The sequence below is a fragment of the Ochotona princeps genome, chromosome 1 (assembly GCF_030435755.1).
Source record: "Ochotona princeps isolate mOchPri1 chromosome 1, mOchPri1.hap1, whole genome shotgun sequence".
NCBI lineage: Eukaryota > Metazoa > Chordata > Mammalia > Lagomorpha > Ochotonidae > Ochotona > Ochotona princeps.
In genome coordinates, this window is record NC_080832.1 from 4678569 (window position 1) to 4705584 (window position 27016).

A 27016-nucleotide genomic window follows, 5' to 3' on the forward strand; every position below is an offset into this window, starting at 1 on the left:
ACCATGATTAGAAATCAATGAATTTTTTTCAAAGTATATTTCAGGACATTTCTGGGAGATTTCATATTCTGAATCAAATATACAGCATTCAACCTGCTTAGCTAGTGGTCTTCCCATCAATAAGCCACATAGAAAATTTTGTTACAAGGACTAACAAAAGTTTTTCTCATATGTACTAGCAAATTTCTGGGAAACACACCAAAAGGCAAGCACATAGCAGTACTCCTTTATTTGGGTAGTGGATGATTCAGGCACTTAGTTTTTGACTGCCATTATTTTAATCTAGAGCTGTACAGTTTAATATGGTTACCATGTGGCTATTTAAATTAAAATTAATTAAAACTAATTAAAATTCAGGTCCTCAGTCCCAGTAGGCACACTTAGAGTGCTTAACAGCCACATATGGCCAGTTGCACTGGACTGAGACAGTGTGCATAGAGAACATTTCCGCCACTGAACAAGGTTGTATTGCCACTGCTCTGATCCTTAGAGACACTGTGAGAGGCAGGCTGCACGGGACGGGGCAGAACTCAGTCAGCTGGGGTGTTTTGGCATCTGGAACAAAGGCCACGAACACCGAACTATTTCAACAGCTCAGCCTGAGATGGAGAACCCTAAAAATGCGAAGACATTTACCTATCTCTGATGTTTCCAGTTTCTGCCTCTAGCCGATTTCATGTCTGATGTTACCATAGAAAGCCTTTGGTGTTGCTAGAATGGACGGTGCTTCTAACATGACACTGTTCATTTCAGGTAAGCCAGAAAACACACAAGGGGATGAGGGACACCTTGGGCAGGGAGCCTCAGGTTGGAAACTTTACACACGGAAATGCCCCTTTACAGGCTGCGACAGCCTTCATCATGGTTTGAAGCAGGGAGTCCCGAGGATTTCAGAGCCACAGGCCTCCTAAGATTCTGACCAAGAAGTAGACCATCTTATCACCAATGTACCCCATTTCAGGCATCACACTCTTCCTTGGCGGCCTCAGGGAATCCCACGGGGTGCTGGAGAATATTGTACAGGGTTTTGATTTTGCTGCTTTTATTTTTGTTGGGTAGGGTGGGGGAAAGTGCTGCTGGTTCCTTTAACTTTCCAGGTGCCTGGCATATTCACAAAGTCCTCCACCCCTCTGTAGCACCAAACTGCCCCCATAGTAAATACACCAAGGAATAAGCATGGATATGCTCAGGGATTGTTCAAAAACCTATGTTTAATATCAATGTCAGTGTAGTGGGAAGACTTGAAAACAGTAGCGAAGCTCTAAATAGCAGAAGTCTTGAGGTTCTAGAACAAGATGCTTCTCTAAATTTATGCCATTTTACTATCAGTGACAGGAAATAAACTATTTCCTCCATATTATTAGTTTTCATCCTACTAAATCAGTACTATAATAATAGTACTCAAAAAATTAATACAATCATGAAAAGAAAAGCAGTTTATAGCCTTTTATAACCCTACTTACTGCTGGGCCATCAAAGATAAGGCAAAATGATACATCTCAAATTCTTATTAATAACTTACTTTCCAGATGAGTATTTCTGGTCTTCTGACACTTCTAAAAGTCATTCCTCAAATGATCACAATGTCTGTACAAATTCCTTTTACTAATACAATTTACATGTAGGCTATAATTACTTAAGACAGCAATAAACCACAGATCACTTTTCACAAAGAATTAAGGCATATTATTTTACACAACAGGAATCAGGGTTTTGAGAACCCCGCTCACTATCCTGAATCTGTGAGTCAGTACACAGACAAGCAAACAGAAAATCCAGGTGATTTTCACATAGATAAACAAATAAAAAAAGCTGATGTAAGTCATCAAATATAAATAAATCTCCAAATCATGTCAAAACATTGAACTAGCACTTATGTTATAAAACCAAGATATCAGAAGTGGCTGCACATGTTATATAGTTTTCCTATTGTAAGCATGTTTTTATATATCAAATTCACATTCAAACAGAGATGATAATAAAAAAAGATAACATTTGTAACTCTTCATTCCCTCCCCTTACAAAACTGAAGACAAAATTTAATGACAAGGATACCACAAGGCTTCTCTTAGGACTTGGAATAATCCTAAATTCAATAATCAAATATCAGTTGATTGCTCAAGATTCAGAAATATTTGGTAATAATGTGGTGAAATTTTAAAGGTATTCTTCAGCTAATTCCAACAATGTCTTTCAGTCTTAGCAGAGGGATAGTTCATTTGGATACCTATTTGCTTGGACAAATTCCTTAATCTCGTGATTTCCTAATTACAGACAGGGCCTCCATTTGCCCTCAGAATGGCTATGGACTTCCTAGTCGAGGTGTCAATGGCCTGAATTACCTGTCTTTTGCTCAAAACCTTTTCTCCCCTCCACCGGAGGTGACACTCACACGGGTATAGCCGCTTTGTTGTTGGCAGGCAGAGAAAGCCCTTCTGGCTGATAAATATCACCTAAAGCAAAGTGGCCGATGACGAAAATAATTAAATAGCAGAAGCTGGTGGGAGATCAGCATTCATTTTTCAAATTAAATGTAAAAGCCTCCTCCACTTAAGAGATTGGCGAGTTTTTACAAATAACATCAGCCGGCCTTTTAGAAAGAAACACAGCCACATTAGGATGGAGTCATTAGGCAATACATTTATTTTGAAGCCAATTAACCTTTTGTCAGAAGAATGTCGGTGCTGCAATGGCTTCGGCAGTGGAGGTCGGCTGCTCCCAGGGCACGTCTGACAGCCCCGCGGCGGGCAGAGCAGCCTGGGAGGAAGGCCCTGCTTCTCTCTATTCTACTCTGCATTTCCAGCGAGCACGCAATCCTGACCCATCCATTTAGGTAATTAAAGGTTCCATTTGGAAGTGTCCTGCAGGAAGGTGAAATCTGGGGGAGATAAATGGCTGTTGCTCTCTGTATCTCTGCCAGTTCCATCATTTGATGGACTGCCTGAAACCGGCCCGGGCTGCCAGGTTCTCATAAAAATAGAGATGAATGGGGCAGCAGACAATTCTCCAAGGCAAAGCAACTCCGTCACTTCCCCCTTTGCAGACTGATGTAACTGTTAGCCAAGGTGGACCGCTGACACCCGGGGCTTTCTCCAAGAGCTAACCCACCAGCTTTCCTTTGCGCAGACAGGAGCGGGCTTATTTACTTAGCAGCCAAGCTTGCATGGCAATGGGAGATGTCACTCCAGCAGGCACAGCTGGCTGTCACAGCTGTGCCCTCACTTACCTTCCAGGCTATTTTGTTTCCTTTCGAGTCATGCTCAAGGGCAATCGGGAAGTCTCCTCGCTCATAAAATTTTCTGAACGCTGTGGGCTTGGTTGGTCGTTCTTTAAATGCCCCAGCAGTTGGAGGGCCTCTCACCTGAAAGGAAAAAAAGAAAGAAAACAGAAATCAAGTTTTTAAATACACTTAAAAAAGAGAAAGGGATGTTTTGTTATTCAAGATTTTGTAAAGACTTCACTTTGAATAACAATACTGGAATGCAGGAAAATCAAAATATGTGATAGTAAGACACAATGGCATCTCATATAAATATAAAAATTTAGGATAGGAAATTATTTTACAGGCATTATTTCAAGCTTCTTTGAAAAGCATTCCTAGAAATTACCTTCTTAAAAGGAAGATTATCATGACTTCACGTTAAAGGGAAATTTTAATAGTGGTATCTAAATTCAGAGTGTTAAAACTTCAAACATTTCTGTTAACTAAATTTTAATCTCAGATTGTTATACTTTGTGGAATATGAAAGTAATACACTTGAAATATTTTTTCCTTGCCATATTTTTACATATGCACAAATGGTGGCATATGGTCTCAAGGATATTCACAATGAAACTATAAAAAGTGACAAAATTGGAAAATTTAGAAAGAAAAGGCAGTTTACCATGTGTGTGTCAATTTACATTCGGCAACATGAAAGCATGGGAAAGACACATTGGAACAGACTAGATGAGAATCTCACTCTCAAAACTGTGAAATTTTCATTAAGTAACTTTTCCTAAAGGATTTTCACTCTGAGTACATCTTTTAATTTTGTAATTTTGCATCTGTACTAATTCAGTAGGTTTCAAAATTCAAAGTGAGAGATGAAGACTTTAGATAATTCTGGTCATTTCCAAATAGGAGCTACAGAATGAGGTAACATGAAGACGTTCACTGGCATTCATTGTTTATTACCCAGCACAGGATCCTCCCTCCATATCTGATTAAGGGACAGCCTCAGTGACACTGCGAGTCATCAGCAGGAAGCAACTGCACTACTTACTTAAGACTTGAGTCTGTCCTGGTACTCGAATTGTTAGCCACCGTGCTTAGCTAGATCCATTCAGCTGCAGAGTAAGCACATGCCTCTGACAACTACGTGGGGCACGTCAGAGCTGAAGGTTCATCCATACAAGCCAGGGAGAACAGCTGCACCTCTTGCATTGCTGTGCAAACTGGAGCTGAGACTCTTGAACTTCTCAGATTTAGGCAGCAGGCGAATTTTGCCAACACATTTAACCAAGATTTAAGTTTTGACAACAAATTAGTTAAAAGATATGCCTGTCAATATGGCACCATTTTAACAATCTCAAAAAAAATGACAGAAGATGATCTCAAGGTAGAAAATTAGCCATATGTATTCACTCTGGATGCACACATACATACATACAGAACATCATAGCAAAACATGTACATAGTGGGTATGTACATCCATGTGTCTCCTGTTATTGTGGACCACTGATGACCGATCAGCAGAACTCTCAGTTTGGTATACGCTTGCAATGGGGGAATCTCAACTGAACTTGAGCTGTGGTTATGCAACAAGGTGGAGGAATCCACCATGGTGGGAGGGTATGGGGAGGGGGGGGGAGAACCCAAGTACCTATGTAACTGTGTCACATAATACAATGTAATTAATGAAGTTAAATAATAAATAATTAAAAAAAACTTATACAATTTGTATTGACTTAATGATAGATGAACATGCAATTGCAGGATATAATGGGGAGATATATATATACCACTTATGTAACTACCCCAATGTTAATATCCTGGGAAGCTAGAGGAACTATTGCAAAAGGTTATCGATGTTGACAAAATTGAGAACCATGTATTATTACCTGCCCTTAAGATCATGAGTTATTTAGAAGTGACTGTATTTTTTTTCTTAATTTTTGAGTTTACTCTAGAGGACATAATATATCTCTGGCCCCCTGAAACAAGGACGCACTGTGCTGCAGGTTAGAGTGTTCCGCACATGTGGATCTGCTCCCGTTCCCTGATGATGTTGCTGCGTCCTTCAGTATCCCTGCAGATTTCCTGATGGATTTTATGACAGTTGCTGAAGTGTCAGCTTGTCATCAATCCTTTCAGTGCATCAGAATTCACTTCCTATACTGGATGACACTGCCCTTTGGTGTATACACACTTTGGATTCCCACGTCTTCTTAGCAGGAAGACACTTGGGTTCAATGTGCCAGGTCCCTGGATTCACCCCTTTTTTACATCCTTCAGTTCTTGGTGAATTGTTTTCCCCTAGAATTCATCTGATAGCCATCTCAACTTTCTTTTTTTAAAATATATTTTTACTTATTTGAAAGGGGGGGGGAGAGACAGAGAAAGAGAGAGATCTTTCATCCATTGGTTCACTGCCCAGAAGGCCACATGGACAAGGCCAGATCGAGCCTGAAGCTTCATCATCTTCTCTCACAGGGGTACAGGGTCCCAGTCACCCTTGGGTGCTCTTCTACTGCTGTCTCAGGTGCATTACCAGGGAGACAGCTAGGAAGTGAAGCAGCCAAGACTCAAACCAGTACTCATGTGGGATGTTGGCATTATAGGAAGTGGCTTAACCCATTGTGTCATAAAGGCTCCACCAAATTTCTTGTATTTAAGTTCAGGACTGCACTAGGCTGAAGCTGGGAGCCATATGGGTCACTCATATGGGTACAGGCACACAAGAACTTGAGCCACCCTACATTGCTTTTCCCAGGGCATTAACAGGCAGCTAGTTTGGAAGTGAACAAACACCCCTATGGAATACAGGTGTCACATACAGTGGTTAGTATGCCTCGAAATCAGCATAATTTTTTGATTAATATTCATTTCACATATCACTTTCCCTTTCATCTTATTGTCTATTTGACTATACAATTCTATTTTAAATGAGTTGTTTTGTAAATAATGCACCACTGATTGACAGTTTTAAACAAGTTTCACCAATTTATATCTGTTCATTAATATATTTAAACTCCTTACAGTCAATGTAATTATCAATGTGTTAGTTTAAATATACCATGCCATTTTTTTTGGTTTGTTTCATCTTTGGTCTATTTTGCTTTATTTTGTTTCTCCTGCTCTCCTGTGTGTTACTTGAACACATACAAAATTGCTTTTTTTTCCTATTCTGCTTAAGGATATCTCAGCACACAACGTTCAAGTCATTTGTCAGACGTTACATTTGCACACACACAGTGAACAACATCTACTGTGTGTTAATTTCACCAGTTCAAATAAAGTGTACAAACCTTAACTTTCTGTATTTCTCATTGCCCTCAGCTCTTTATAATCATCTGAAGTTTTTTTTACATACATTTAGAACTGTATCAGAAACCTCAGTAGTCTCAACTGTCAAATATTACTTATAAGACCCCAGGGGAAAGAGAAAGACCTCTGTATTTGTCATTATTTTATTGTGTTCTTTCTTCCCTTGTGATATCACAAGGTCTTTTCATTTTCTTTTTTCTTTTTTAATTTTTTCTTTGTTGAGAAAACTTCCACAGGCATTCTTTTGGAGTAGATTTGCTGGGTCAAATTCTCTTAGTTATACTCAATTTATGACTTCCTTTTTATTTTTGATACTGTATTTTAGCTGAACAAAGGATTTTTGGATTCATGGATCATTTCTTTTAGCATTTGAAAAATATTGTGCCAACTTCCTCTAGCCTCCAAGGCTTCTGATTTAAACAAAGCCCACCATTTTCTGTTTTCTATAAAGCCCCAGGTTCTTCTCAGGACTTCAGGATTTCCCTTTGTCTTCTGAGCTCCAGTGTTTCAGTATGATGTGCTTCGACACGCAGTCCTTTCATCTGTTGGTATTTGAATGTGACCCAATTTTCTGAATCTGTAGGTTTTTGGATTTTGCAAACATCTAGGACTTTATCATCATTTCTTGTTTTTTAAAGTCATACATTTTATTTTTAAAGAGATTTTATTAATACAGAGGAGATAGATTTCATAAGCACAGTTCTAAGATGATAAGTATACTTCCTCTCTCTCCTTCTCAATCCCCCTGCTTCCTTCTTTTTCTTCTTTAACTTTTGCAAAGACATAGCTTCAGACCCTTCTGTATCACAGGCTTAATTCTCCACTACATTTTACTACTTTTCTAGGTGTGATCTCAGTGGCACAAAGCTAACTTTTTTTTGTGGTTTCACAGTTGCCTCAGGTTAATCATAATTGTTACTCTTTTTTTGTAATATCTACCACTCTATCTGCATCTTTAAGGATTTTTACATGTGCCCCGTCCATTCCACTGCAGATCCCAAATGTTTGCATTTAAATTTAATAGTAGTTAATGTACTTCTCAGTTTTAAAATTCCTATTTGATCCTTTTTCCTCCCTGTTTGGTCCTTCTTTATGTTTTCTATTTATCTTCTGAAATAATATATTATCAAGATATTTATAATTGCTTTTTGAAGCATTCTGGAGTAAGGACAGCACACAGCTGTTTTTAAAGACAACTGAAATTGTCGTCTCAGGGTTGCCGTCCATCGCTTGCTGTTGTTCGAATCACTTTGAAATCTTCCTATTTCTTGGATGATTTACTAGTGTTTCTATTGAAGCCTGAACATTTGGTGTATTAAAAACCTCTAGGTCTTAAACCTTCTCTCTAGCTTGTGTATTCTGACGTCCTTCTGCCAGGGCTACATGGAAGGGGACCATCTTGCTGCTGCTGACTTAGTTCCCTTCTTGGCCCTACTGGCTCCACAGAAGGAAATACTTCATTAGCACTGACTGAGGGTGGCCTTCCCAGTACCCTCTAATCCTTTGCTTGTATTACCCTGGCTGGGAGGGGTACAAGTGCCTCATCACTGACCCACATTACCTACAGTGACAACAAAGAGTGGCCTCATTTCCTTTTGGCAGTGGCGAAATTCCCCATTCTCCACTAGGCATCCTCTGGCACTACTCCAGTTAGAAGAGAATTAAGTCTCTAGGTACTGCTGGCCCCAAGTGGTATCCATTAATAATGCAGGTATTGGGGTCCCTTAACGTTTCCCATGAGAACAGGGAGAGTGTCAATGCTTCATTTTTTGTTTTCAACGACAACATTGTTCAGGTGCTATAAAAACACCATCATCTGTTAACCACTCCTTCCAAGTTGTTCTAGAAGTCTAATACTTATTTTTTGTTATAAGTCTCCAAATTATATTACTACCCTAAAATCTACTTGAGATTATTTATCTGTCCTCATTTTCTTTTCTGTTATTTCTTTTACAATCAGTTGTTATTTTTATGTGTCATCTGGAATACAGTACAATCTCTCTGATTCTGAACTGGAAATTCCAATTACTGAAACTTTTCAAGAAAGGAAAATAAGCCACCTTAAGGAAGCCTGGAAGGTATATTATAAATTGATACAGCAACTTACACTTCTTTCCTTCCACAAACACTCACGTACTCTCTACAGAAATTATCTCATGCCTACAGTTATGTGGATAATCCTAATTCATAAATTTTTATGAAATAATTCATGCTGATGTGTGATAGCTCAACAAGGTTATATTTTCTTGAGTATCTGTTATATCTTTTTTACTCTTGTTGCTTCCTTATTTTTAACTTTTAAAAATTTTTGCTCTTCTAAATAAACTCCTGTCATCTCAAAAAGTTGTGATTTGCAAAATCAACTGGAATATTCTCAATTAGATCTCTTCATGCAGCATGAAATTGTGAAATTTTATACAAATTATTTGTCTCTGTGTGGCTAGACCTATTTTATTGTACATATATTGTACATCTAAATTTTACAAAGGGACATTGCTTTTATTTTTAATAAACCATACACAATTCATTCTAAATAACTCCAAAAATATGTTCATAAAAACCAACTGAAATACAATTTACTCTGGAAAGGTAACAAACATTAAGAGTATTGGCAATGACACAGATGGTTGTAGCTTGACTAACAACATTTGAAACCAGCAAAATATTGTAAAGAATCTTTTGGTAAGATCCATGTTTATGGGAAAGGAAGAACTCTAAATTTTATTTCGTGTCTTAAGAACTTTACTCCAATTTATTATAAATAACATAAAGCAAATAAGTAACCATAAATCAAATGAGATTTGTGGGGGAAATACAATTAAGATTTGCTTGAATGGTGAGGGCAATCCGTAAACCAATTAGAAAGAATGGATGCTGCAGCAGAATGCTTTTAATAAAAGCTAATGCACTTGGGAAGCAAGATATTGAATGCCATTTGAAATGACTGCAGATGACAGAGCACTTTCTGTATCTGCATTTATCGAATGTGCTATAATGGATTTAGGGCTTGGATCATGGTGTCTGTCATGTGGTCACAAAACTAATAATAGTAAGTAGGAAGACATTTAAGGCTCTCTAAAATTCTTTATCAGACAGTTTGAAAATTCCTATTCATTACTTTTATTCTTTAACATAACGAGAGCTTTTAAAAATTAAGACTTTTATTTCAACTGGGAAATCTACATTATATCATTCTAATTGGTCCATTTAGTCAACTTACTAACACTTTGAAACAATAAAGTGAAGAGATAAGGATTTTTTGCTTTATCAGCTTCAACCTGAAATTTCAATTCATGAGACCACTGCTATTATGTGGGTCATGGGCAAGCCTTATACCGCCTCGGAGTTCCTTAGGCTGTTAGTACTAGTACTGGAACAATTATTGCCATCTACCTGGACAGACACCTGAAAATTCAGTGTCCAATCCATTTGCTCATTCTAATTGTTTAATATACCAGAACTTTTACAATTACACCAAATGAACAAGAAAAGAAATGTGTAGAAAATTTGTTTAGTAAGCCAATTGCATTGTAATAGATAAGGTACCCCAACCTTACAAAAGTGAGCTCTACTTCGAAGGAAAGTGAGCATAACAAACACACCAATTAAAAATATAATAATATATCATAACAACATCTAGAAAAGATGAATCTTATATATCAAATACATAGTTCAATAAGTATTCTGTATATGTGGATAGATAGATATATTACAAAATCCTTTAAATTCAGGCACTGCAGGTAATACCAGGTAGCAGGGAGATCTTCAAACTATATGGGTCACCTATTTTAGGAAGATTATTCCCCTTCAATCTAATAGGATGGCCTGGAGTGAGGACAATATAGATTTAAGATGAGCAGTCTGGACTCCATTGCCATGGTCCAGGAATGAGCGGTCACAGACCTTGAGTCAGGGCCTCATCAAGAGCAGTAACAAACCCCCTAATTTGTGTTCATTGTTTTACGAACTTTATTGGTATCCATTTTCAACAAAGTCATATGAAATGATTTTCAGAAAACCAAAGAGCTCAAATCATCTTCCAAAAATCACAATGTTAGTAAATAGTAGGAAAGCGATTTGAACTCTATCTCTTTCTAGAAAATACCCTCAATCACTATCCTTGATGGTTCGATTTAGGCAAAAATATAAAGGAATATTGCACAGGATATGCGACTGATTGAATAAGAAGAGCTAGTAGCAGAGATGAGATTCGTATTTTGAGAACAGAAAGCTCTAAATAGTCTCCTCTAAACTGTATATGTAAAAGAAACAACCAAAAAGCATTTGGGGGGGATTTGTTAAATCATTTTTAATTCCAAAACTTATTAACAACTTGTGCATCTCATTCTAAAATTTTCAAAAATATAGCAAATACCATATATTGGCATATCTTAAATATTTTTTTACTTTATTTGAAAGGCAGAGACACCCAGGGAGAGGGAGAGTGAGACAGACAGACATAAAGAGATCTCCTGCCCCCTGGTTCACTCCCGAAATGCCCACAACAGCTGTGGCAGGGCAAAGCCAAAGGAAGGAGCTGGGACCTCAACCATGTGGGTGACAGGTTCCGCATGACTTCAGTCACCACCTGCATCCACAGGCAGGTGGAATTGGGAGCTAATTCTAGAACTCTAAAATGGTATGTAGACATCCTAACAAGCCATATTCCTGCCCTGGATTGGAATCAGATATTTCTTCATGCTTTGCTGAAATGCCTGTGTAATCAACAACTAGAGTGAGCCTCTGGACAATGGCACACTAGATGTGGAGCCTCGTAGAGCAGAGTCAACAACTAGAGTGAGTCATTGGACAACGGCAAACTAGGTGTGGAGCAGAGTCATGATGAATCAGCTTCTCACTACTACAAGAAAAGGTCTATGCAAGCTCTCTATGAAGGAAAACAGGTTTATTTGACTCTTAGTTCTGGAGGTTCAAGTTCAAAACTGGAGGCCAGTTTCTAATGAGGTTGGCAGATCACAATGATGGAGAAAGGATCACTTGGCAAACCCGGAAGCTTAAGATTTAATAACAACCCTCTCATAAGAACTACCTTTTGAGGGCATATTGCCAGTAACCTAAGGATCTCCCATGGGGCACACCTGGTAGACACTATCATTGGATGAAGGTTCTACTTACTTGTGTTGTCACCTTGTAACTTCGGGGTTTAATGTTTTGTATCAGCTTAGAATCCAAATCATGTTCCAACCATAAAATCTGGGGTATTGCAGCACTACAGCAGTGGTCAAGTGGTATATTCAACCTACAAAAACTGGCAACAGTTCCCAGAGAGAGAGAATACGATAGGAAAAGGCTGACAGTGCAAGGCATTACTTGGATATTTAACAATAAGGGATTCTACAGAATAGGAAGAAGAGTTAAAATGGTCACAAGAAATGGTAAAGGGATTATGTAAATCATAGAAGTATATGAATCAATCAAATAGATACTTTTTTAATGATACAGAAAGCTGATTAACAGGATTGAATGTATGCATCTGAAAGTTTAACAGCGATAGTGGCATGATGGGATGCAAATGAGCCTGCAGAGCTGAAGGAAAGGAGAAGAGGAGCAGAATCAGAGGCTTCTGCTCAGAAGATGGCCCTCTATTTCATGGGATGAAAAAACAGAGTAAGGTGGGATGGCAGAAACAGGACAAAATTAATGGGGAATTGGAGATGTGGAAAGAGAAGAACTTCAACTGGCTATCACGATGGGATGGATTAAAACAGAATAAGCACACATCGCTAACACAGTCATCTAAAATGCTGAAGAACATAAAATTTTTAGTGTTAGAAACAAATAAAAAGAAACAAATAAAACTAGGTTCCTATCATTCATAGAAAAAGAGTAAAGTATTATAGATTTCATCTAATTGACTCACTGAAAAAATATTGACAACACTCATGAGCCACTGGGTTTAATATTGTTGAAGACTAAAAGTCCAATTATCCTTGAGAACTGTAATTCAGCGGAAAAAATAAGAATGCACCCCTCAGTTTTACAAGAGAAATTAGACTGTGATAGGCACCATAAAAATATAGGTCGAATTCCACAACCTTCTTGGATTTGAGGAATTTTTTTTTCTTAATAAGGAAATATTACAGAGTCTTTTCCAAGTACCTATACTTTTCAATGGATTCAGATAGATAAAAATTGTAATTATCTGAAAATCTAAACTATGTACAATTTTAATCAGAAGCAAATATCAAAGAAAAATGTTATTCACAAGATTCCTATATTTACAAACATTGCAGTTAGATCTTGCTTGTCTAGAATTTTAGTGTATTTCTTAGACTTGGGTGATTAATATCTTAGCTATATAACTAAAAATTCATTTGATGAGAAAAATTCATTTTTATCCATTATATGACATTTCTGACAATAAACTCCACACTTCCTATTTTGAAATTCACTTGCACAAATGGGAAAATCTGGCTGAAATTTTAGGCTTCTAAAATAGTTAAATTACAGGATTATTTGAAAGTGCTTGCACAATTTTAACATAGCTAGTATAAATATAAGCTAGGCTCATACTATGTGCACTATGAGTGTAACTTTTATGTTAGCATTGTCATATCAGGATTACAGAAGAACAGTTACGTTTAATGCAATTGTTTAGATAGGCAGAATGAAAGCACTATGATATACACGTAATAATAATACAGAGAAAATGATAATTATTTCAATTAAAATATATTTTATGATAATTCATTCTATATACTTTACAGTACATATAGGTATATATTCCTCTCTATATAGACTACATATGTACTCTCTATATATAAAGTATATAGAGTATGTATATATAAAGTATGTACTTTATATAAAGTATGTATACTCTATATAAAGTATATATAGTATGGAGTATATATAGAGTCTACATAGTCTATATATAGAATTTATATAGGGAGTAGCTGTCAGACCCCCAAGTGAAGACAGAAAAAGGAAATGTAAAAGCTACTTGACTTGAGCATGTATACAGTAAATACTTTGATATATTGCACTGTACCTCATAAATTGTACAAGTAAGACATTTCCATCAAAAGTTGAACAAATACCATAACTTTGAAGACATTTGTAGTAAAGAAAGCTTCCTCACTTGATGTCTTGTTTCCAGAAGGATGCAAGCTAGCTCAGCAGAAGCAAGGAGAGGTGAGCTGCCCTGCACCCCAGGAAAGCCAGCGGACCCCGGGTGCCCCCAGCTTCTTCTCAGGTCCAATTTAAAATTGCACTTCTGACCTCTAAGGTTCCTGCACACCTCTATAGGCTGACACATGCATCGATTAATCCAACAAATATTGAGGATCTGCAACAGCATCAGGTGATTCGTGCATTTCTAGAGTTTAGTTGAAGCTCAAGTACACAAAAGCTCTAAGCTTTCCTCTGGACGAAGTGAAGGGCTATGGAAACATCTCCCAGGTCAGCAGTCAGGGCTTGGTTATTCCTGAGCTCCTTCACATAATGAACACAGCCTTGCACATGTACTAGTAAGCTCCAATAACATAAATGTAGAGTCCACTCAGCCAAAATGCTTCTACAACAACTGCATGACTTAGGGAAATCCAAGGAGAGGTGAACAAATTAGTCATGTCATTTTAAGATTTATGACTAAACTGGAACATCTTGGAACTCGGATTCTATTGGAAACTGTTTCTTGTTTAGTCTGAGGTTGTTCTGAATGCATTTTATTTATTTATTTTTGTTTAAAGTAATGGATGGGAATCGTTCTTTAATTTTTTTTCACTGCCGGAGAAAAAGAAAAGATTTATAAGCTTTCCTCAAAAAATTTGATACAATAATCAAATGGCCAGAAATAAATCTTGACAGGTAAAGCTAAGAAGCAGTTCCCAGAAGCTGTCCTCTTCTTTCAGCTAAATATAGAAAAGGCCACCTGTTTAAGTGCCCACGTGTGGCACCTGCTATCAGCTTGTCTCCAGAGTCATCACAGGCTTCCGTTTAGACCACGCGATTTCGCATCTGTCGTGGGGAACTGATAAAATGCCTGAATGACGGAGACAGCTTGGCTAATACACTGTCACACCTCACACCAAGACCAAAGAAATCAGTGAGCCAAATGTGAAAGGAGAAGATAAAGGGACAAGAGTTTAAAGTAGATTCCAGCCCCCTACCACCTTCAATGTTGAAAGCTTGGTAGCTAGTTCACATCTCCACATCCATCTTCTGTGTCTTGCTATAAAGTTACTTCTTACTGAGTAATTAAAGATGATATTCTTGTATATGTGTGGTGACTCTTACCATTTTCATGTAATAGATCATATTTTACCAGAAAATTGACAAATCTTTGTATCCAATGATGCAAATTCATATTCTCCAGAAAGAATTAGTTATTTAATAGAAAACAATTTTGTGGAACTACTTACAAAAACTATATTGTGCAAAAAAGAGTTTTAATTTTCCATCAGTTTACTGGTGTCTTCTAGAATAAACTACTTCTGGAGCAGGTGTCTGCCTTATTAGCTCCATGCCAGCTGGTGACTCCTGCATCTCGTATCAAAAGTGCTGAGGTTTGAGTGCAGATCAACTCCCAGTTCCTACTTCCTGCTGATCCATGCCCTGGGACGTGGAAGGTGATGGTGCAGTTACTTGAATAAATGTTGAGTTCCCATCGCCCAGCTTCTGGCTGGCCCAGACGGGCCCACTGTGGGCACTGGAGGAGTGGAAGCTTCATTTGTATATTCTTTGTCTGTTCGTCTATCTGTCTCTCTGCCTTGTATAGAAAGTGAACACTTCAAGTACTTTGAAAACGCATGTAATTTACATGGGTATTAACCGTCCTGGCTGTGATTTAAATTCTTTAAGGAACAAGAAAAAAAGAAAGTACAAAGAAGTGTGTCAAAAATGTGAAAGGAGAAAGAATGGAGACATTCTTAAATATCATGTTGCCTATCTTAGAAAAAATCACAATGCATCCTTCCCTATTCAGAAGTAAAGAGCATTATTTTTACTTGTTTTTTATTCTTTTTCTTTTTTGAAAATATGCATTTTCTTTCTTGAACCAAGATCCTTAGTTGTGCAATGCAGCACAAGACAAAGCAGCAAGTGCGCATGAACAGACCGGTTTTAGACAGGTTTCCTCACATCCATTTCTTCCACAACGTGGTCCTGAACCTGTTTCAAATATGCAGTGACATGGGAAAGAACAGCCAGGAGGCCTTGAGTTTGTAAGAGAAACGTAGGAGAAACCACCTTTCTTCCCAGTCTGCATGAGTTCCTTAAGCCCAGCAAGTGGTAAATTTCAAACATGTGTCCTTGCATGGACAGGGACATTTTTTCCTGTTTCTTTTTTTTATTCTGGAAAGCATACAATGATATTAATTGAATTAAAACAAGCCACAATCTTTGGTTACACCAACACGAGGAGATAAACTGATGGGCAGAAGGAGCCAAGCACAGACTGCCTGAGGAGAGGGGAGAGGGCTTGATCAGTTCCAGAGGAGACCAGATACAAATGGAATAAACAACAAAAGTCACCATTTGGGGAACTGAGAGCAGAGGAGGAAGGGACCCAAAATAAACACATCTGTGGCTGGTAATTGCAGCCATCATTCATTCTTTCAGCAAGGAGCTGGGAAGAATTTGGATTTGAAGTACAAAAGGGTGCTAGACTCTACAAAAAGAATTGGGAATCTACTTCCGATGAGAAAAATCAACTCATTTATTCAGTGATGAGCATTCAAAGGGGACCTAATACAACAGAAAAATAAGAAAAACAGTGTAACAAAGAACACCAAAACACATCAGTTGCTAATAAGATCAAGCTAATATTTTTAAGAGCAAAAAAGTAGAAATTTGAGAATTCTGACAAAGAAGAGATTGTGATACAATAGGAAAAGGTGAAAAGTTGGAAGGAGTCTGTAAACAAGTATGGATAAAAGGCTTAAAACAAAGTTTCTTCTGGACTCGGCAACATGGAAAAGAAAGCCTGTCAGATGACAGAGGTGGCTGCAGATCGCAGACACGGCCGAGTCACAGCTCAAGGAATTCAGAATAATGGGCAAGAAGCCCAAATGTTTAAACATGCAAGTAAAATATTCTTTTCTTCAAATACAAGAGCTGTTTCTCCTGAAGAAATCATATCTGTGGTCTGGTGGGGAGGGGGGGAGAGAAAAAAATTACTCTAAGGTACATGTTAGTGAATGTATCATAATAAAAATATGAAAGATGATCTGAGCTAAAAATATCGAGTCACTTATGGGAAAGCCGGATGCCATCTGCTTCTAGTCCAGCTCTTGACACCAGCAGGCAGTGGATAAGCACCTGTGACATGATTAGGAAGAAAGGGTAGCTAAAGTATATGTTTTCAGGACAATTATGTTTCTAGAATATAGTCATGTCTTTGACACAAATCTCAAGTTACTTAATATCAATATATGCTTCCCTGCTTAAAAAATGTAGGTAAGGATATGCAAAACTCAGTGTACATATTACATAATTATAAATATTATATATTTTAGCATATATGACATAATATTAAAAATGGTTAAATAAAAAAAAAGTTACAGCTAACTTTGCCTAACAGGACAATTCATACTGTTGTGGTTGAGTTTCTTGAGCTCTTCCTAACAACAGATCCTGGTGAGGATGGGGAGAGGCCCTTCACTATGCTCTTCCGGAGTGTAAACTAGTGTAACCATCAGGGAAGGCAGTATGTAGATTCCTGAGATACCTGAAAACAGGGCTACCACACGACCCCGCTGTCCCACCCTGGGAATTCATCCAGATGAAATGAAATCAGCATGTAAAGTATCCGTATCCCCATGCCGATAGCAGCTCAATTCACAATGCCTAAGCTTTGGAATTATAAAAAAGGTAATTTATAAAAAATGGTAATTTTTTGGTCTGTTTTCTGTTTTTTTACTATTTTTACTTTCTACCGGAAATTTGTGGATACCAGCATTTTAATGGTTAGACATGTGGAAGAAAACAACAATATCAATTTTTAAAAATACTGACAATGGTTGTTCGTCAACAGCCAAAATTTTAAGAAGTAAAAGGCAAGTCATAAATTCATAAGTGATACGCACATGCAGAAAAGATACAAGATTAGTGTCTAAAATATAATTATTCCAACAGATCAACAAGAATTAGGAAGTAGTGCCACGAAAAAGAGGCAATGAACATTGATTTCAAAGAATAACAAACTGCACAGCTAACAATTTCAAAGTACTCAAGTTTATTAATAACCACAGGGATGCAAACAGAACAATACTAACATGCCATTAGTTGCCAGATGACAAACAACTCCCCAACTCTGATGTCTTGGGAGTTAACAGACAAACTGGGAGCCTCACAGATGCTAGTCTACCATCTATTTGACACTGTCTAGTAAAGCTGTAATACAGATTCATATACCCAGTGGTCAAGCAGCTGTGCCCTGCACACCCAAAGAACTGCTTTCACACCCTTGTCTTTCCAAACAGGAAATTATATTAAAAGATGTTGACTGTGAAAAAGAAAACACAACATGGAGAATGGCAAATAATTATTACATGTTTGGAATATGAACAGTAATGCTAAAGATGAATGAATACAAATTGACTCAATAATGCATATGCATCAGCAAGGAGATAAAGACCACTTGTCCTTTGTCCTTCCTCTTTTGCAATATTCAAGGGCCCCAGTGTCCCTTACCAACAACCCCGCATTCAAGTCCAGCCAATACCTACTGCCTCGGCACCATCACGACAAGTCTCACCCTGCCTTCCAGTACCAACAAGACACAATTACTAAGTAATGTACTTCTCACTTTGCATTCTGATACCTACATGGTTAAGCCCTTTGACTATACCTCTAGCACTCACACTCACTCATCAGCAACACCTCTTTTACCTCCCTGTTCCTGTCTCAGTGTTTGCTCACCTCCCTGCACTAATGGAAGCTCAACACGCCCTTGAGGATGCTTACTGTGAATTTTCCCCCTAAAATCACAGAAATGGAGTGCCTGCTGTTTCTTCCTTTTCACTTTCAGACTATTCTACATGATTTCAGGATCTCTGCAGGCAGTTGTACTAGCATTTTGCCCCTCTTCCCCAATTCTTACTTCTAGTCTCCTTCAGTAATCTTCACCTACATCCTAGCTAGACACATACTCCAAATTTTATTATACACAATGTACGCACTTTGCAAATTCAACTTCATCTGTCCCACACTAAGGCTACTACCTCTTCCCTTTCCAGCTCAGTCCCCCTGAAAAACACCCCAGAAAGCCTTAGCTATGCAGATCCCAAATGCCTTGTTGCTCTATTTCCACTTCCCTGCTCCTTTTTCCTAGTCTGCTCTTCTTACTTCATTTCAAGTTGTGACCAAGTATCATAATCTCTCCCTGAACTTGCCCCAAACTCCCACAAACCTCTCTTGGCTTGCTGTACTTTGCAAAGCCTTCATGCTACCTACACCAAGCGCTCTCTGTCAGCTCTGTGTTAATATGTGTGCCCCTGAATGTAGCTGCAGCACAGCAATCAATTTCACTACAGTTTCCCACTTGTTCAATCCACCCCTTTCACAAAAGACTACTTCACATCTTTTATTCTGTCCCCAAACCTCCAGCACCTCTTCTCCATCATCATTCACATCTAATGTTCTTGCTTCAAGTCACTGAGAAATAGAAATAACATAAAGAGAACTTTAATAGGTTCTACCACATCTGTGCAGCTAACAGCATGTGAGACATCATGCAACACTTGCCTGCCTGTGACAGCGGAAGAGCTGCTGCTGAACCAGCTGGGATTGACCCCGCAGGTGTCAACAGAACTCATCCCTTCTAAAGCTTCCCATGACTTCCACTGTCTAAAAACTATAAATTACACTCTGTACTCCCATCTCCCCTGTAGAACAGAGTACTGTATGGTGAAATTGAAATACGTAAGATGTCATTTAAAAAAGGAATAATCTAGATGGAAGGGGAAAAGCACCCAGTGTGATGCTAGTCTGAGAGGGGAGGAAAGACGAAGACAGGCAGCTTTCACAAGTCATGATGCACACTTTTCCGAGCAGTCATAGTCTGAGGTTCCAGGTATTCAGGAGTGAACAAGAAAACAGGAATCTGATTCTCCTGGAGCTAACTTTAGAAGCATTAGGTGATCAGAAAGAGATGGGAGAGAAGGGAGGAGTGGGGATGGGAAGGAAGAGCAGGAGGGCAGGGGAAGAAAGGGGACTGAAGGAAAGAGAAGGGAAGGAAGGGAGAAGAATCGATGGTGATGCAGGGAGTTTGAACCTGGAATCCAATCTCGAAACAGAATACTGAGACAAAGCACAAAATAGGAATCAGAGCATAGAAGAAAGAACAAAGCATCCACCGAAGCCACCACTCTCAGTCTGTCTTCTGGTCCTTGGCAAGGAAGGACACACTTAAGCACAATCTAAGTATCTGCAAAAGTGATTTATCCTCAATAAATTCCATATTCACTGCAAAGCATAATTTGTGTGAAATTATAAACATATTAAATGAAAGAAGTATTCATATTATACCTAATGATGGTACATTCCTGGGGGAAAGCTGTCTAGAAAGATTTTAGATTCATTTACAACAATAAAAAAATCTACCATTCTATTACCTCTTTAAATACATTTCTCCTTTGAAACTTTTCCTGGACACCATTATACAGGGCTGAGGTCACAAATGCTGTCATTTTATTTGAGCTATCTAGTCAAATGTAACTCAATATTTTAGAAGTGCAAAGTAATTTAAAAGATTTACTTGGATCTTGTCTGGCTTTAAGTCGTCCTTTGATGCATAGAGGGATCAACACAGATCCAGATAAGACTACTCTTACAGACAGTTTAATGTGAAAGCACTTTTCCTGAAAAAAGCAATTTATATCTTCAGCCTACTTAACAACGTATAATAAATTTTGCACAGAGGAACATCAGGTTTCCGAGGTATTGGAGGAAAGGATACATAAAGTAAGATTTTAAAAGGGCAGTGCAGATGATCAGTAAGTCAGAAAGATTGATTCATGAGAAAGGATGAAAAGAATTAACTGTAGGTAATGGCTAACAGTTAATGTTTCCATTTATTTCTATCTGTTGAGCCATTGGTATCTAGAAATGTGGAGAAAATTATTTGATTCACTACAAAATAACAGCACCATCCATGTGGATATTTAAAACTGAGTACATACGGGGAAATCAGGCAAGAGATTAAAGAACTATGAGCATGCCTGCCTGCTCTACTGTTAATAAACAATTGCATTTTATTTATATCAACATTATTCAAAGGAAATGAGTAAGATTTTATCCAAAGTGCATTAGATGCACAAATATAAAATCATCATATAGATACAGTTCCCTTCTTACAGAAGATTCATAAGAAAGCAGAACCTCTTTGCTTACAACCAAAAACTGCCTACCATTCAAGAAAAATTACTGAAAAATAATAAAAGTTATGATAAAGTAAAATACAATGATTAGATTATTTTGCTCCGTATGCACTTATAAGTTTTAGATACCATAATTCAAATCATGTTAAATTTTAATTGATTATACTATCAGTACTTTGATACTATGTTACAGGTTTCAAATATTTATAATACAATGATATATATGATAAACCTTATATGTAATATGATAATAACACTATGCTATTTTTAAGAACTATAATACTTTGGTACTTTTTTAAAAGATTTATTTATTTTTATTACAAAGTCAGATATACAGAGAGGAGGAGAGATAGAGAGGAAGATCTTCCATCCGATGATTCACTCCCCAAGTGACCACAATGGCTGGTGCTGTGCTGATCTGAAGCCAGGAGCCAGGAACTTCTTACAGGTCTTCCACATGGGTGCAGGGTCCCAAGGCTTTGGGCCGTCCTTGACTGCTTTCCCAGGCCACAAGCAGGGAGCTGGATGGGAAGTGGAGCTGGCGGGATTAGAACCGGCGTGCATATGGGATCTTGGCTTGTTCAAGGGGAGGACCTTAGCCGCTAGGCCATGCCGCTGGGTCCGATACTTTGGTACTTTTAAATGTGGTCTGAATGAACATATAGTCTCTCTGGACAACCATTTTTGTACTTGCTTGTACCTTTGTGGATCTTTAGGGGAAAGCAGCTCATGTGAATCTGCTGGAAATAATTTTCTAAGAGGCTTAAATGAACTTCTAAATTAATGTCTGGTAATAAATTGATATATAATTCAAGAAGGTTTGTACACTGATTCATGATACTATATGATCCAAATTAAATCCATTTTCTTTCCAAATAGCTAAATATTAAATGATGCAGTAAATCTAATCTTATAAAAAATTACTTGAGATAGTAGACATTCCTTTTTATTTGCATAAAGAATAACACACTCCTTACTGGCACTCTTATTTTGAAAATCGACAGGATGATGAATGTTCACGGTTATCTTCAAGAGAAGGGTAGCTGGATCTAGCAACCTAATCCTTCACCTGTAGCATCAGCACTCCATATGGGCACACATTCCTATCTCAGCTGCTCCACTTCCCATCCAGCTCCCTGCTTGTGGTTGGGGAAAGCAGAGAGAACAGCCCAAGTCCTCAGGCCCCTTCACACATGTGGGAGACCTGGACGAAGCCCCTGGGTCCCTGCGTTAGACCAGCCCAGTTCTGGCCAGAGCAATGATTTGGTGAATGAAGAGAAGATGGAAGATGCAAGATCTCTCTATACATAGTCTAATAATTATGATTCAACCTTCTTACAGCTGTAGCATGGGTTCAAGTCTCAATCAGAGACATGAATGTGAAAGCAAGCCACAGACAGAAAATATTTCCAAAAGACATATCAGCTAAAGAACTGCTATTTAAATACACAAAACAAGTGAAACTCAAAATAACTACCCTCATTTTAAAAATGACCGAAAGATCTTAACAGATATCTCACCAAAACATACAGATAAATGACAAATAAGCATATAAAAATAGTCCATGTTATATGCCATCAGATAAATGTAAATGGTAATAAGCTGACAATTCACCCTACACCTATTAGGTTGGCCAAACTCCAAAATGTTAATAACACTTATTTTGATAATAGGAACTTCCAATCATTGCTGGTGGAAATGAAAAAGAAAATGGTTCTACCATTAAGAAGACACTTGACAGTTTCTTAATGGATTAAACATGCTCTGAACCTATAATCCACAAATCATTCTCCTTGATACTTAACATATTGAACTAAAAACTTACATCTATGCCACAATTTGAACACACATATTTAGAACACATTGGTCACTGCCCAGACTGGGAAGCAAACAAGCAGTCTTTCAGTACGTAAATAAAGAAATAAATCCTAGTACATGTACATTGCAGAACATTAACAGCACAACACACATGTTATCATGCCAGAAATAGACATGGATGGAAAGGAAAGGTACAGATTACTGTGGATCTGAAATAGTCACAAACTATATGTTTCCAACTACATGCTGATATTCCAGAAAAGACAAACCATGGAGACAGAAAAAAAAAGTTTGGTTGGCATGAATTAAGGGCAGGAACTGTTGATCTGAGTAAATGGGGCACAACAGTGTTCCAAGGCAGTGAAAAACCTTGAGAAAGGCATCACGATGAATACAACCGGTCATACATTTGTCAAATTTCAAATAGTGGACAAGAATGAACTCCAAGGTCAACTGGGCACTTTCTAGAGATGATGTTTCAATGTGGGTGCATCAACTGTAGTAAAGGCAGCACTCAGACATAGGTGGGGCTGTCAGGGGAATGCCCTGCACACATGGGTCCCAGGGAGTCCATGGGGAATCTCAGGACTTTGCACACTGAAAGTGCTCTAAAAACATCCACATTGGTCTTTCAACACCAGTAGTCAACTAACTCTAATAAAGTTTCAATAACATTAAAAGATAAGCACATTTTTGCTTTTTCAATTTGAAATCCAGAACTTAAAAGTTCTTATTTTCTTTAGAAAAAAAAATGCTTTCTGTTTAAAAATCATCTCACAAGTCTTATATGAGATACTAATGTGTTGAATAGTTATAATCATACGGAACAACACCATTTTCAGCCAAAGGTTTGTTTAGGGAAAGAGAGAAAGATGTATATATATATGAATATGAGGATGTATCAATATTAGACTACATATATATCTTAGATGTTCTGCTAATTTTTTCACATGTGTTTAGTGAAATTAAGCCCTAAAAAACAATACAGCACCATTCCATCAATCAAACATTAATCTAAGAATTTTGCTGACACCAGAAATCATAAAGTGCTCATTATTAAGGTCTGCCAATATTTTGTAGCTTCTCCAACAGGTAATAAAAGTGTAAGTACAGAGTACATCACAGCCCTAATAAAAATTGGAAGGTCTTATCAGACTGACAGGGTAAGATATAAAACACAGATGAGCTACCCATAAAGGAACAGCCGAAGATTAATCATTTCTTCCTGGCTATCACGGAAAAGCTCAGGGCACAGCGCACGTTTAGTTTTCCCTACTTCGCACTATTACTCACGGCACACATTTTAGCATTTCTACTTGAGAAAGTGACTCTTCGTCCTGTTACTACTTGGCCCAGAGCAGTTGGGTTTTCCAAGCTGAAGAGAATCTTTACACTGAAACTCCTGCTTTCCCATTTTTCTGTGTTTAGAAAGCAGCCAGTTCTTACCTGATCACACCTCTTTCTTACCATGTGTTAATGAAGACACCAGAAGCAGCAAAGATGTACTCATGCTAATTATCTGTGGTCTCCTATGAACTGCCCAGAGACTACACCAGTAGACTCCCACAGATAATCTAGGTAGCCACTAAAGCTGCTTCGAAACTGCCTCAGGTGGTATTAAAAACAAACACATGAACAAACAAAAAGACTTCACAGAACATCAACATTTTACTGTCTTCCAGTCTTTCCTATTTCTGATAGCCCTGCCATCTCAGCTGACATTAAAAATTACTTCATAGATTGCCAAAATTTTATCACTTCCAGGGTTTTTTTTAAAGATTTTATTTGATTATTTTCATTGAAACATTGGATATACAGAGAGGAGAGATAGAGAGGAAGATCTTCCGTCCAATGATTCACTTCCCAGGCAGCTGCAATGGCAAGAGGTGAGCCGATCCAAAGCCAGGAGCCAGGAGCCAGGAGCCTCCTCCAAGTCTCCCACATGGGTGCAGGGTCCAGGCTGTAAACAGAGAGTTGGATGGAAAGCGGGGCTGCTTGGATTGGAGCTGGCACCCATATGGTATCCCAGCACATGCAAGGCTAGAACTTTAGCCACTAGGCTACCACATTGGGTTCCCAGATATTTTTTTCAAGCCATTCTTTCTCATAACTTTCCTGCCAGCTGTTTAAGTTTTATTATGGTATCACAAGGACTCTAGGGACAACGTCTGGATTTCTATATCAGGAAAACACCATATGCTATGGCACACAAAATCATTACAAAGCCTTATTTACGTAAAACAATAAAAGCTATTTTTTTAATAATATAGAGCCCCATGAAGATGCTGTTTCTTAGAGAATGATCTTCATTGTTATTTGCACTAGATGGTTCCAACCTCCTCTATAGGAGATCTGTAATGGTCTTTCCCATTCCCAGGAGATAAAGACATGGAAATGGAGGTGGGTGTGGGCAGGTGGATGTGGGCACGGGGCTGGAGGTGGCTGCACAGCCAAGAACTGCCAGGAAGAAGCAGAAACATAAGGCAGAAGTGAAGAGCCCTGGAGTGCGCCTGCCACCTCGCTCAAGGACGCAAATGACCATACTCTGCTGAGAGACACAAAGAAATGAAGAATTCCTCTTCTTCTAGCTTTTACCTTGCTCTTCTGAGGGAAGATTCAAGTTTGCTATTTTCATCTTATTAGTTTAGGAAACCAATGTAAGTATAGTCAAACTAATGAAAGACTTAAGGATCTTGACCAACTGGTAACAAATTGATAATACAGAGATATATATTAACAACAGCAATGAGACACATGGGAAGACACAACACTTCCTATCAACTTATCGAAAAACAAGGGAGGGCCTTTTCTCTTAATCATTTATTAAAAAGTACTGGCCACATCAGTTGTTGACGAGCGCACAGAGGCAACATCCATTCTCACATTCGGCTAGAGGGATTCCGAGTCCAATATAACCCTTCTAGAGACAGGTCTGATAACAGCTCTCAAATTTTATAATGCTAATATCCTTTGATCCAGCAATTATGCATCCAAGAATTCATACTAATAAGATGATTAGAAAGTTCACAGGATGTAAGTACAAGAATAATTATCATCACACATGTCAAAACAGAAAAACTATATTAAACACCTCCCAAGCACTGATTCATTACATGAATTCTATTTAAAAAACGATTCAAATCTCAGGTAAAAACTTAAAATGTAAACTAATTATTACCAGAAAAGAGGTGCCAACACATGGTAATGAATGAAAAGTACTGCATACAGTAAGATTTAATTTTATTAATAATATATTTGTGTTTATGCAGAGGAAGAGTAAAGGAAGGAAGACAGGACTGATCATTTATAGATGAATACTTAGAAAATATTAAGATTATATTTTTATGTAATCTAAAAAGCTGACAGATTTAACCAATCAATGCTTAGCTACAACTTCAATGTATTTCATCTCAATGAGATGTGTTATTTTGAAATGGTGAATTAGATTGTTTCAAATGTCTAGTGTTAATAAACATTTTCTCATTCATAAATCTCAATTTACCTATGCTTTTTTCATAAAGTAAGTATTCCTTTATTTGATATTCTTTACATGTTCAATGTTCATGTTAGCTTATTTTCTATTTAAGGCTATACTTTGTCATTTTAAAAAATTTGTAAAAAAAGAGTTATCTCTGTGTGAACTCAGGTGGCTTTTGACTGTTTATTATCCTGAGCATCACTGGGGAACAGGCTAGTGGATATGGACTTAGAAGATCTTATTTTTTTGCCTGGTAGTTGTATGACTTCAGATGGTTTTTAGGGTAAATAATCACTACTGCAAAATAATAATAATACGTATCACTTAGTTGTAAGTGCTGCAGAAGATAAAAGTTCTTACCATTGCCACTAAATTAAAATATTCTTCTAAAGATTCATTTATGTAAAAGCATTGGACAAAAAGTTTTGATTTACACAAACTTTCAAGTAGAGAAGTCTTAGCTAATTTGATCTGGTATATATTTTTCCAGAATACTATTTTCCTTGTAATCTTCCTTAAGTAAGTAATTTAACAAAGTTGTAGAATCAAATAATCATAGTCAACCAAGGAGTTACATAAATTGTGCCATTTAAATTGTTACCATCACTAGTTTAACTTTGTGAGGCACATGGCATTGAAAAATTGATTTCTCAGGAGACTGCTACTACTATGCTTCACACAGAAAAGTCATGTAAAATTCGAATTTCCTGAAAGTAATAGTTGACTAATTCAAACTGCTTAAATATTGTTCTGTAAACTAGGAAAGTATTTATGCCATCACTTAAAATGAAATTAAGATAAAATTGTTTGAAAAGACAAATAATGAGAGTGTTTGCAATAACAAATGTTTGT

General features: G+C 37.6%; 1 protein-coding gene across 1 annotated transcript in view; it reads right to left on the reverse strand.

Moving 5' to 3' along the window:
• The window catches only part of PACRG (parkin coregulated), a 500526-nt gene that overhangs the window by 415428 nt on the left and 58082 nt on the right, over nt 1–27016 (reverse strand). Inside the window, exon 2 of the mRNA XM_058657480.1 lies at nt 3227–3361. Within this exon, the coding sequence (XP_058513463.1) occupies nt 3227–3361 (135 nt within the window). The remainder of the gene's footprint in view (nt 1–3226; nt 3362–27016) is intronic.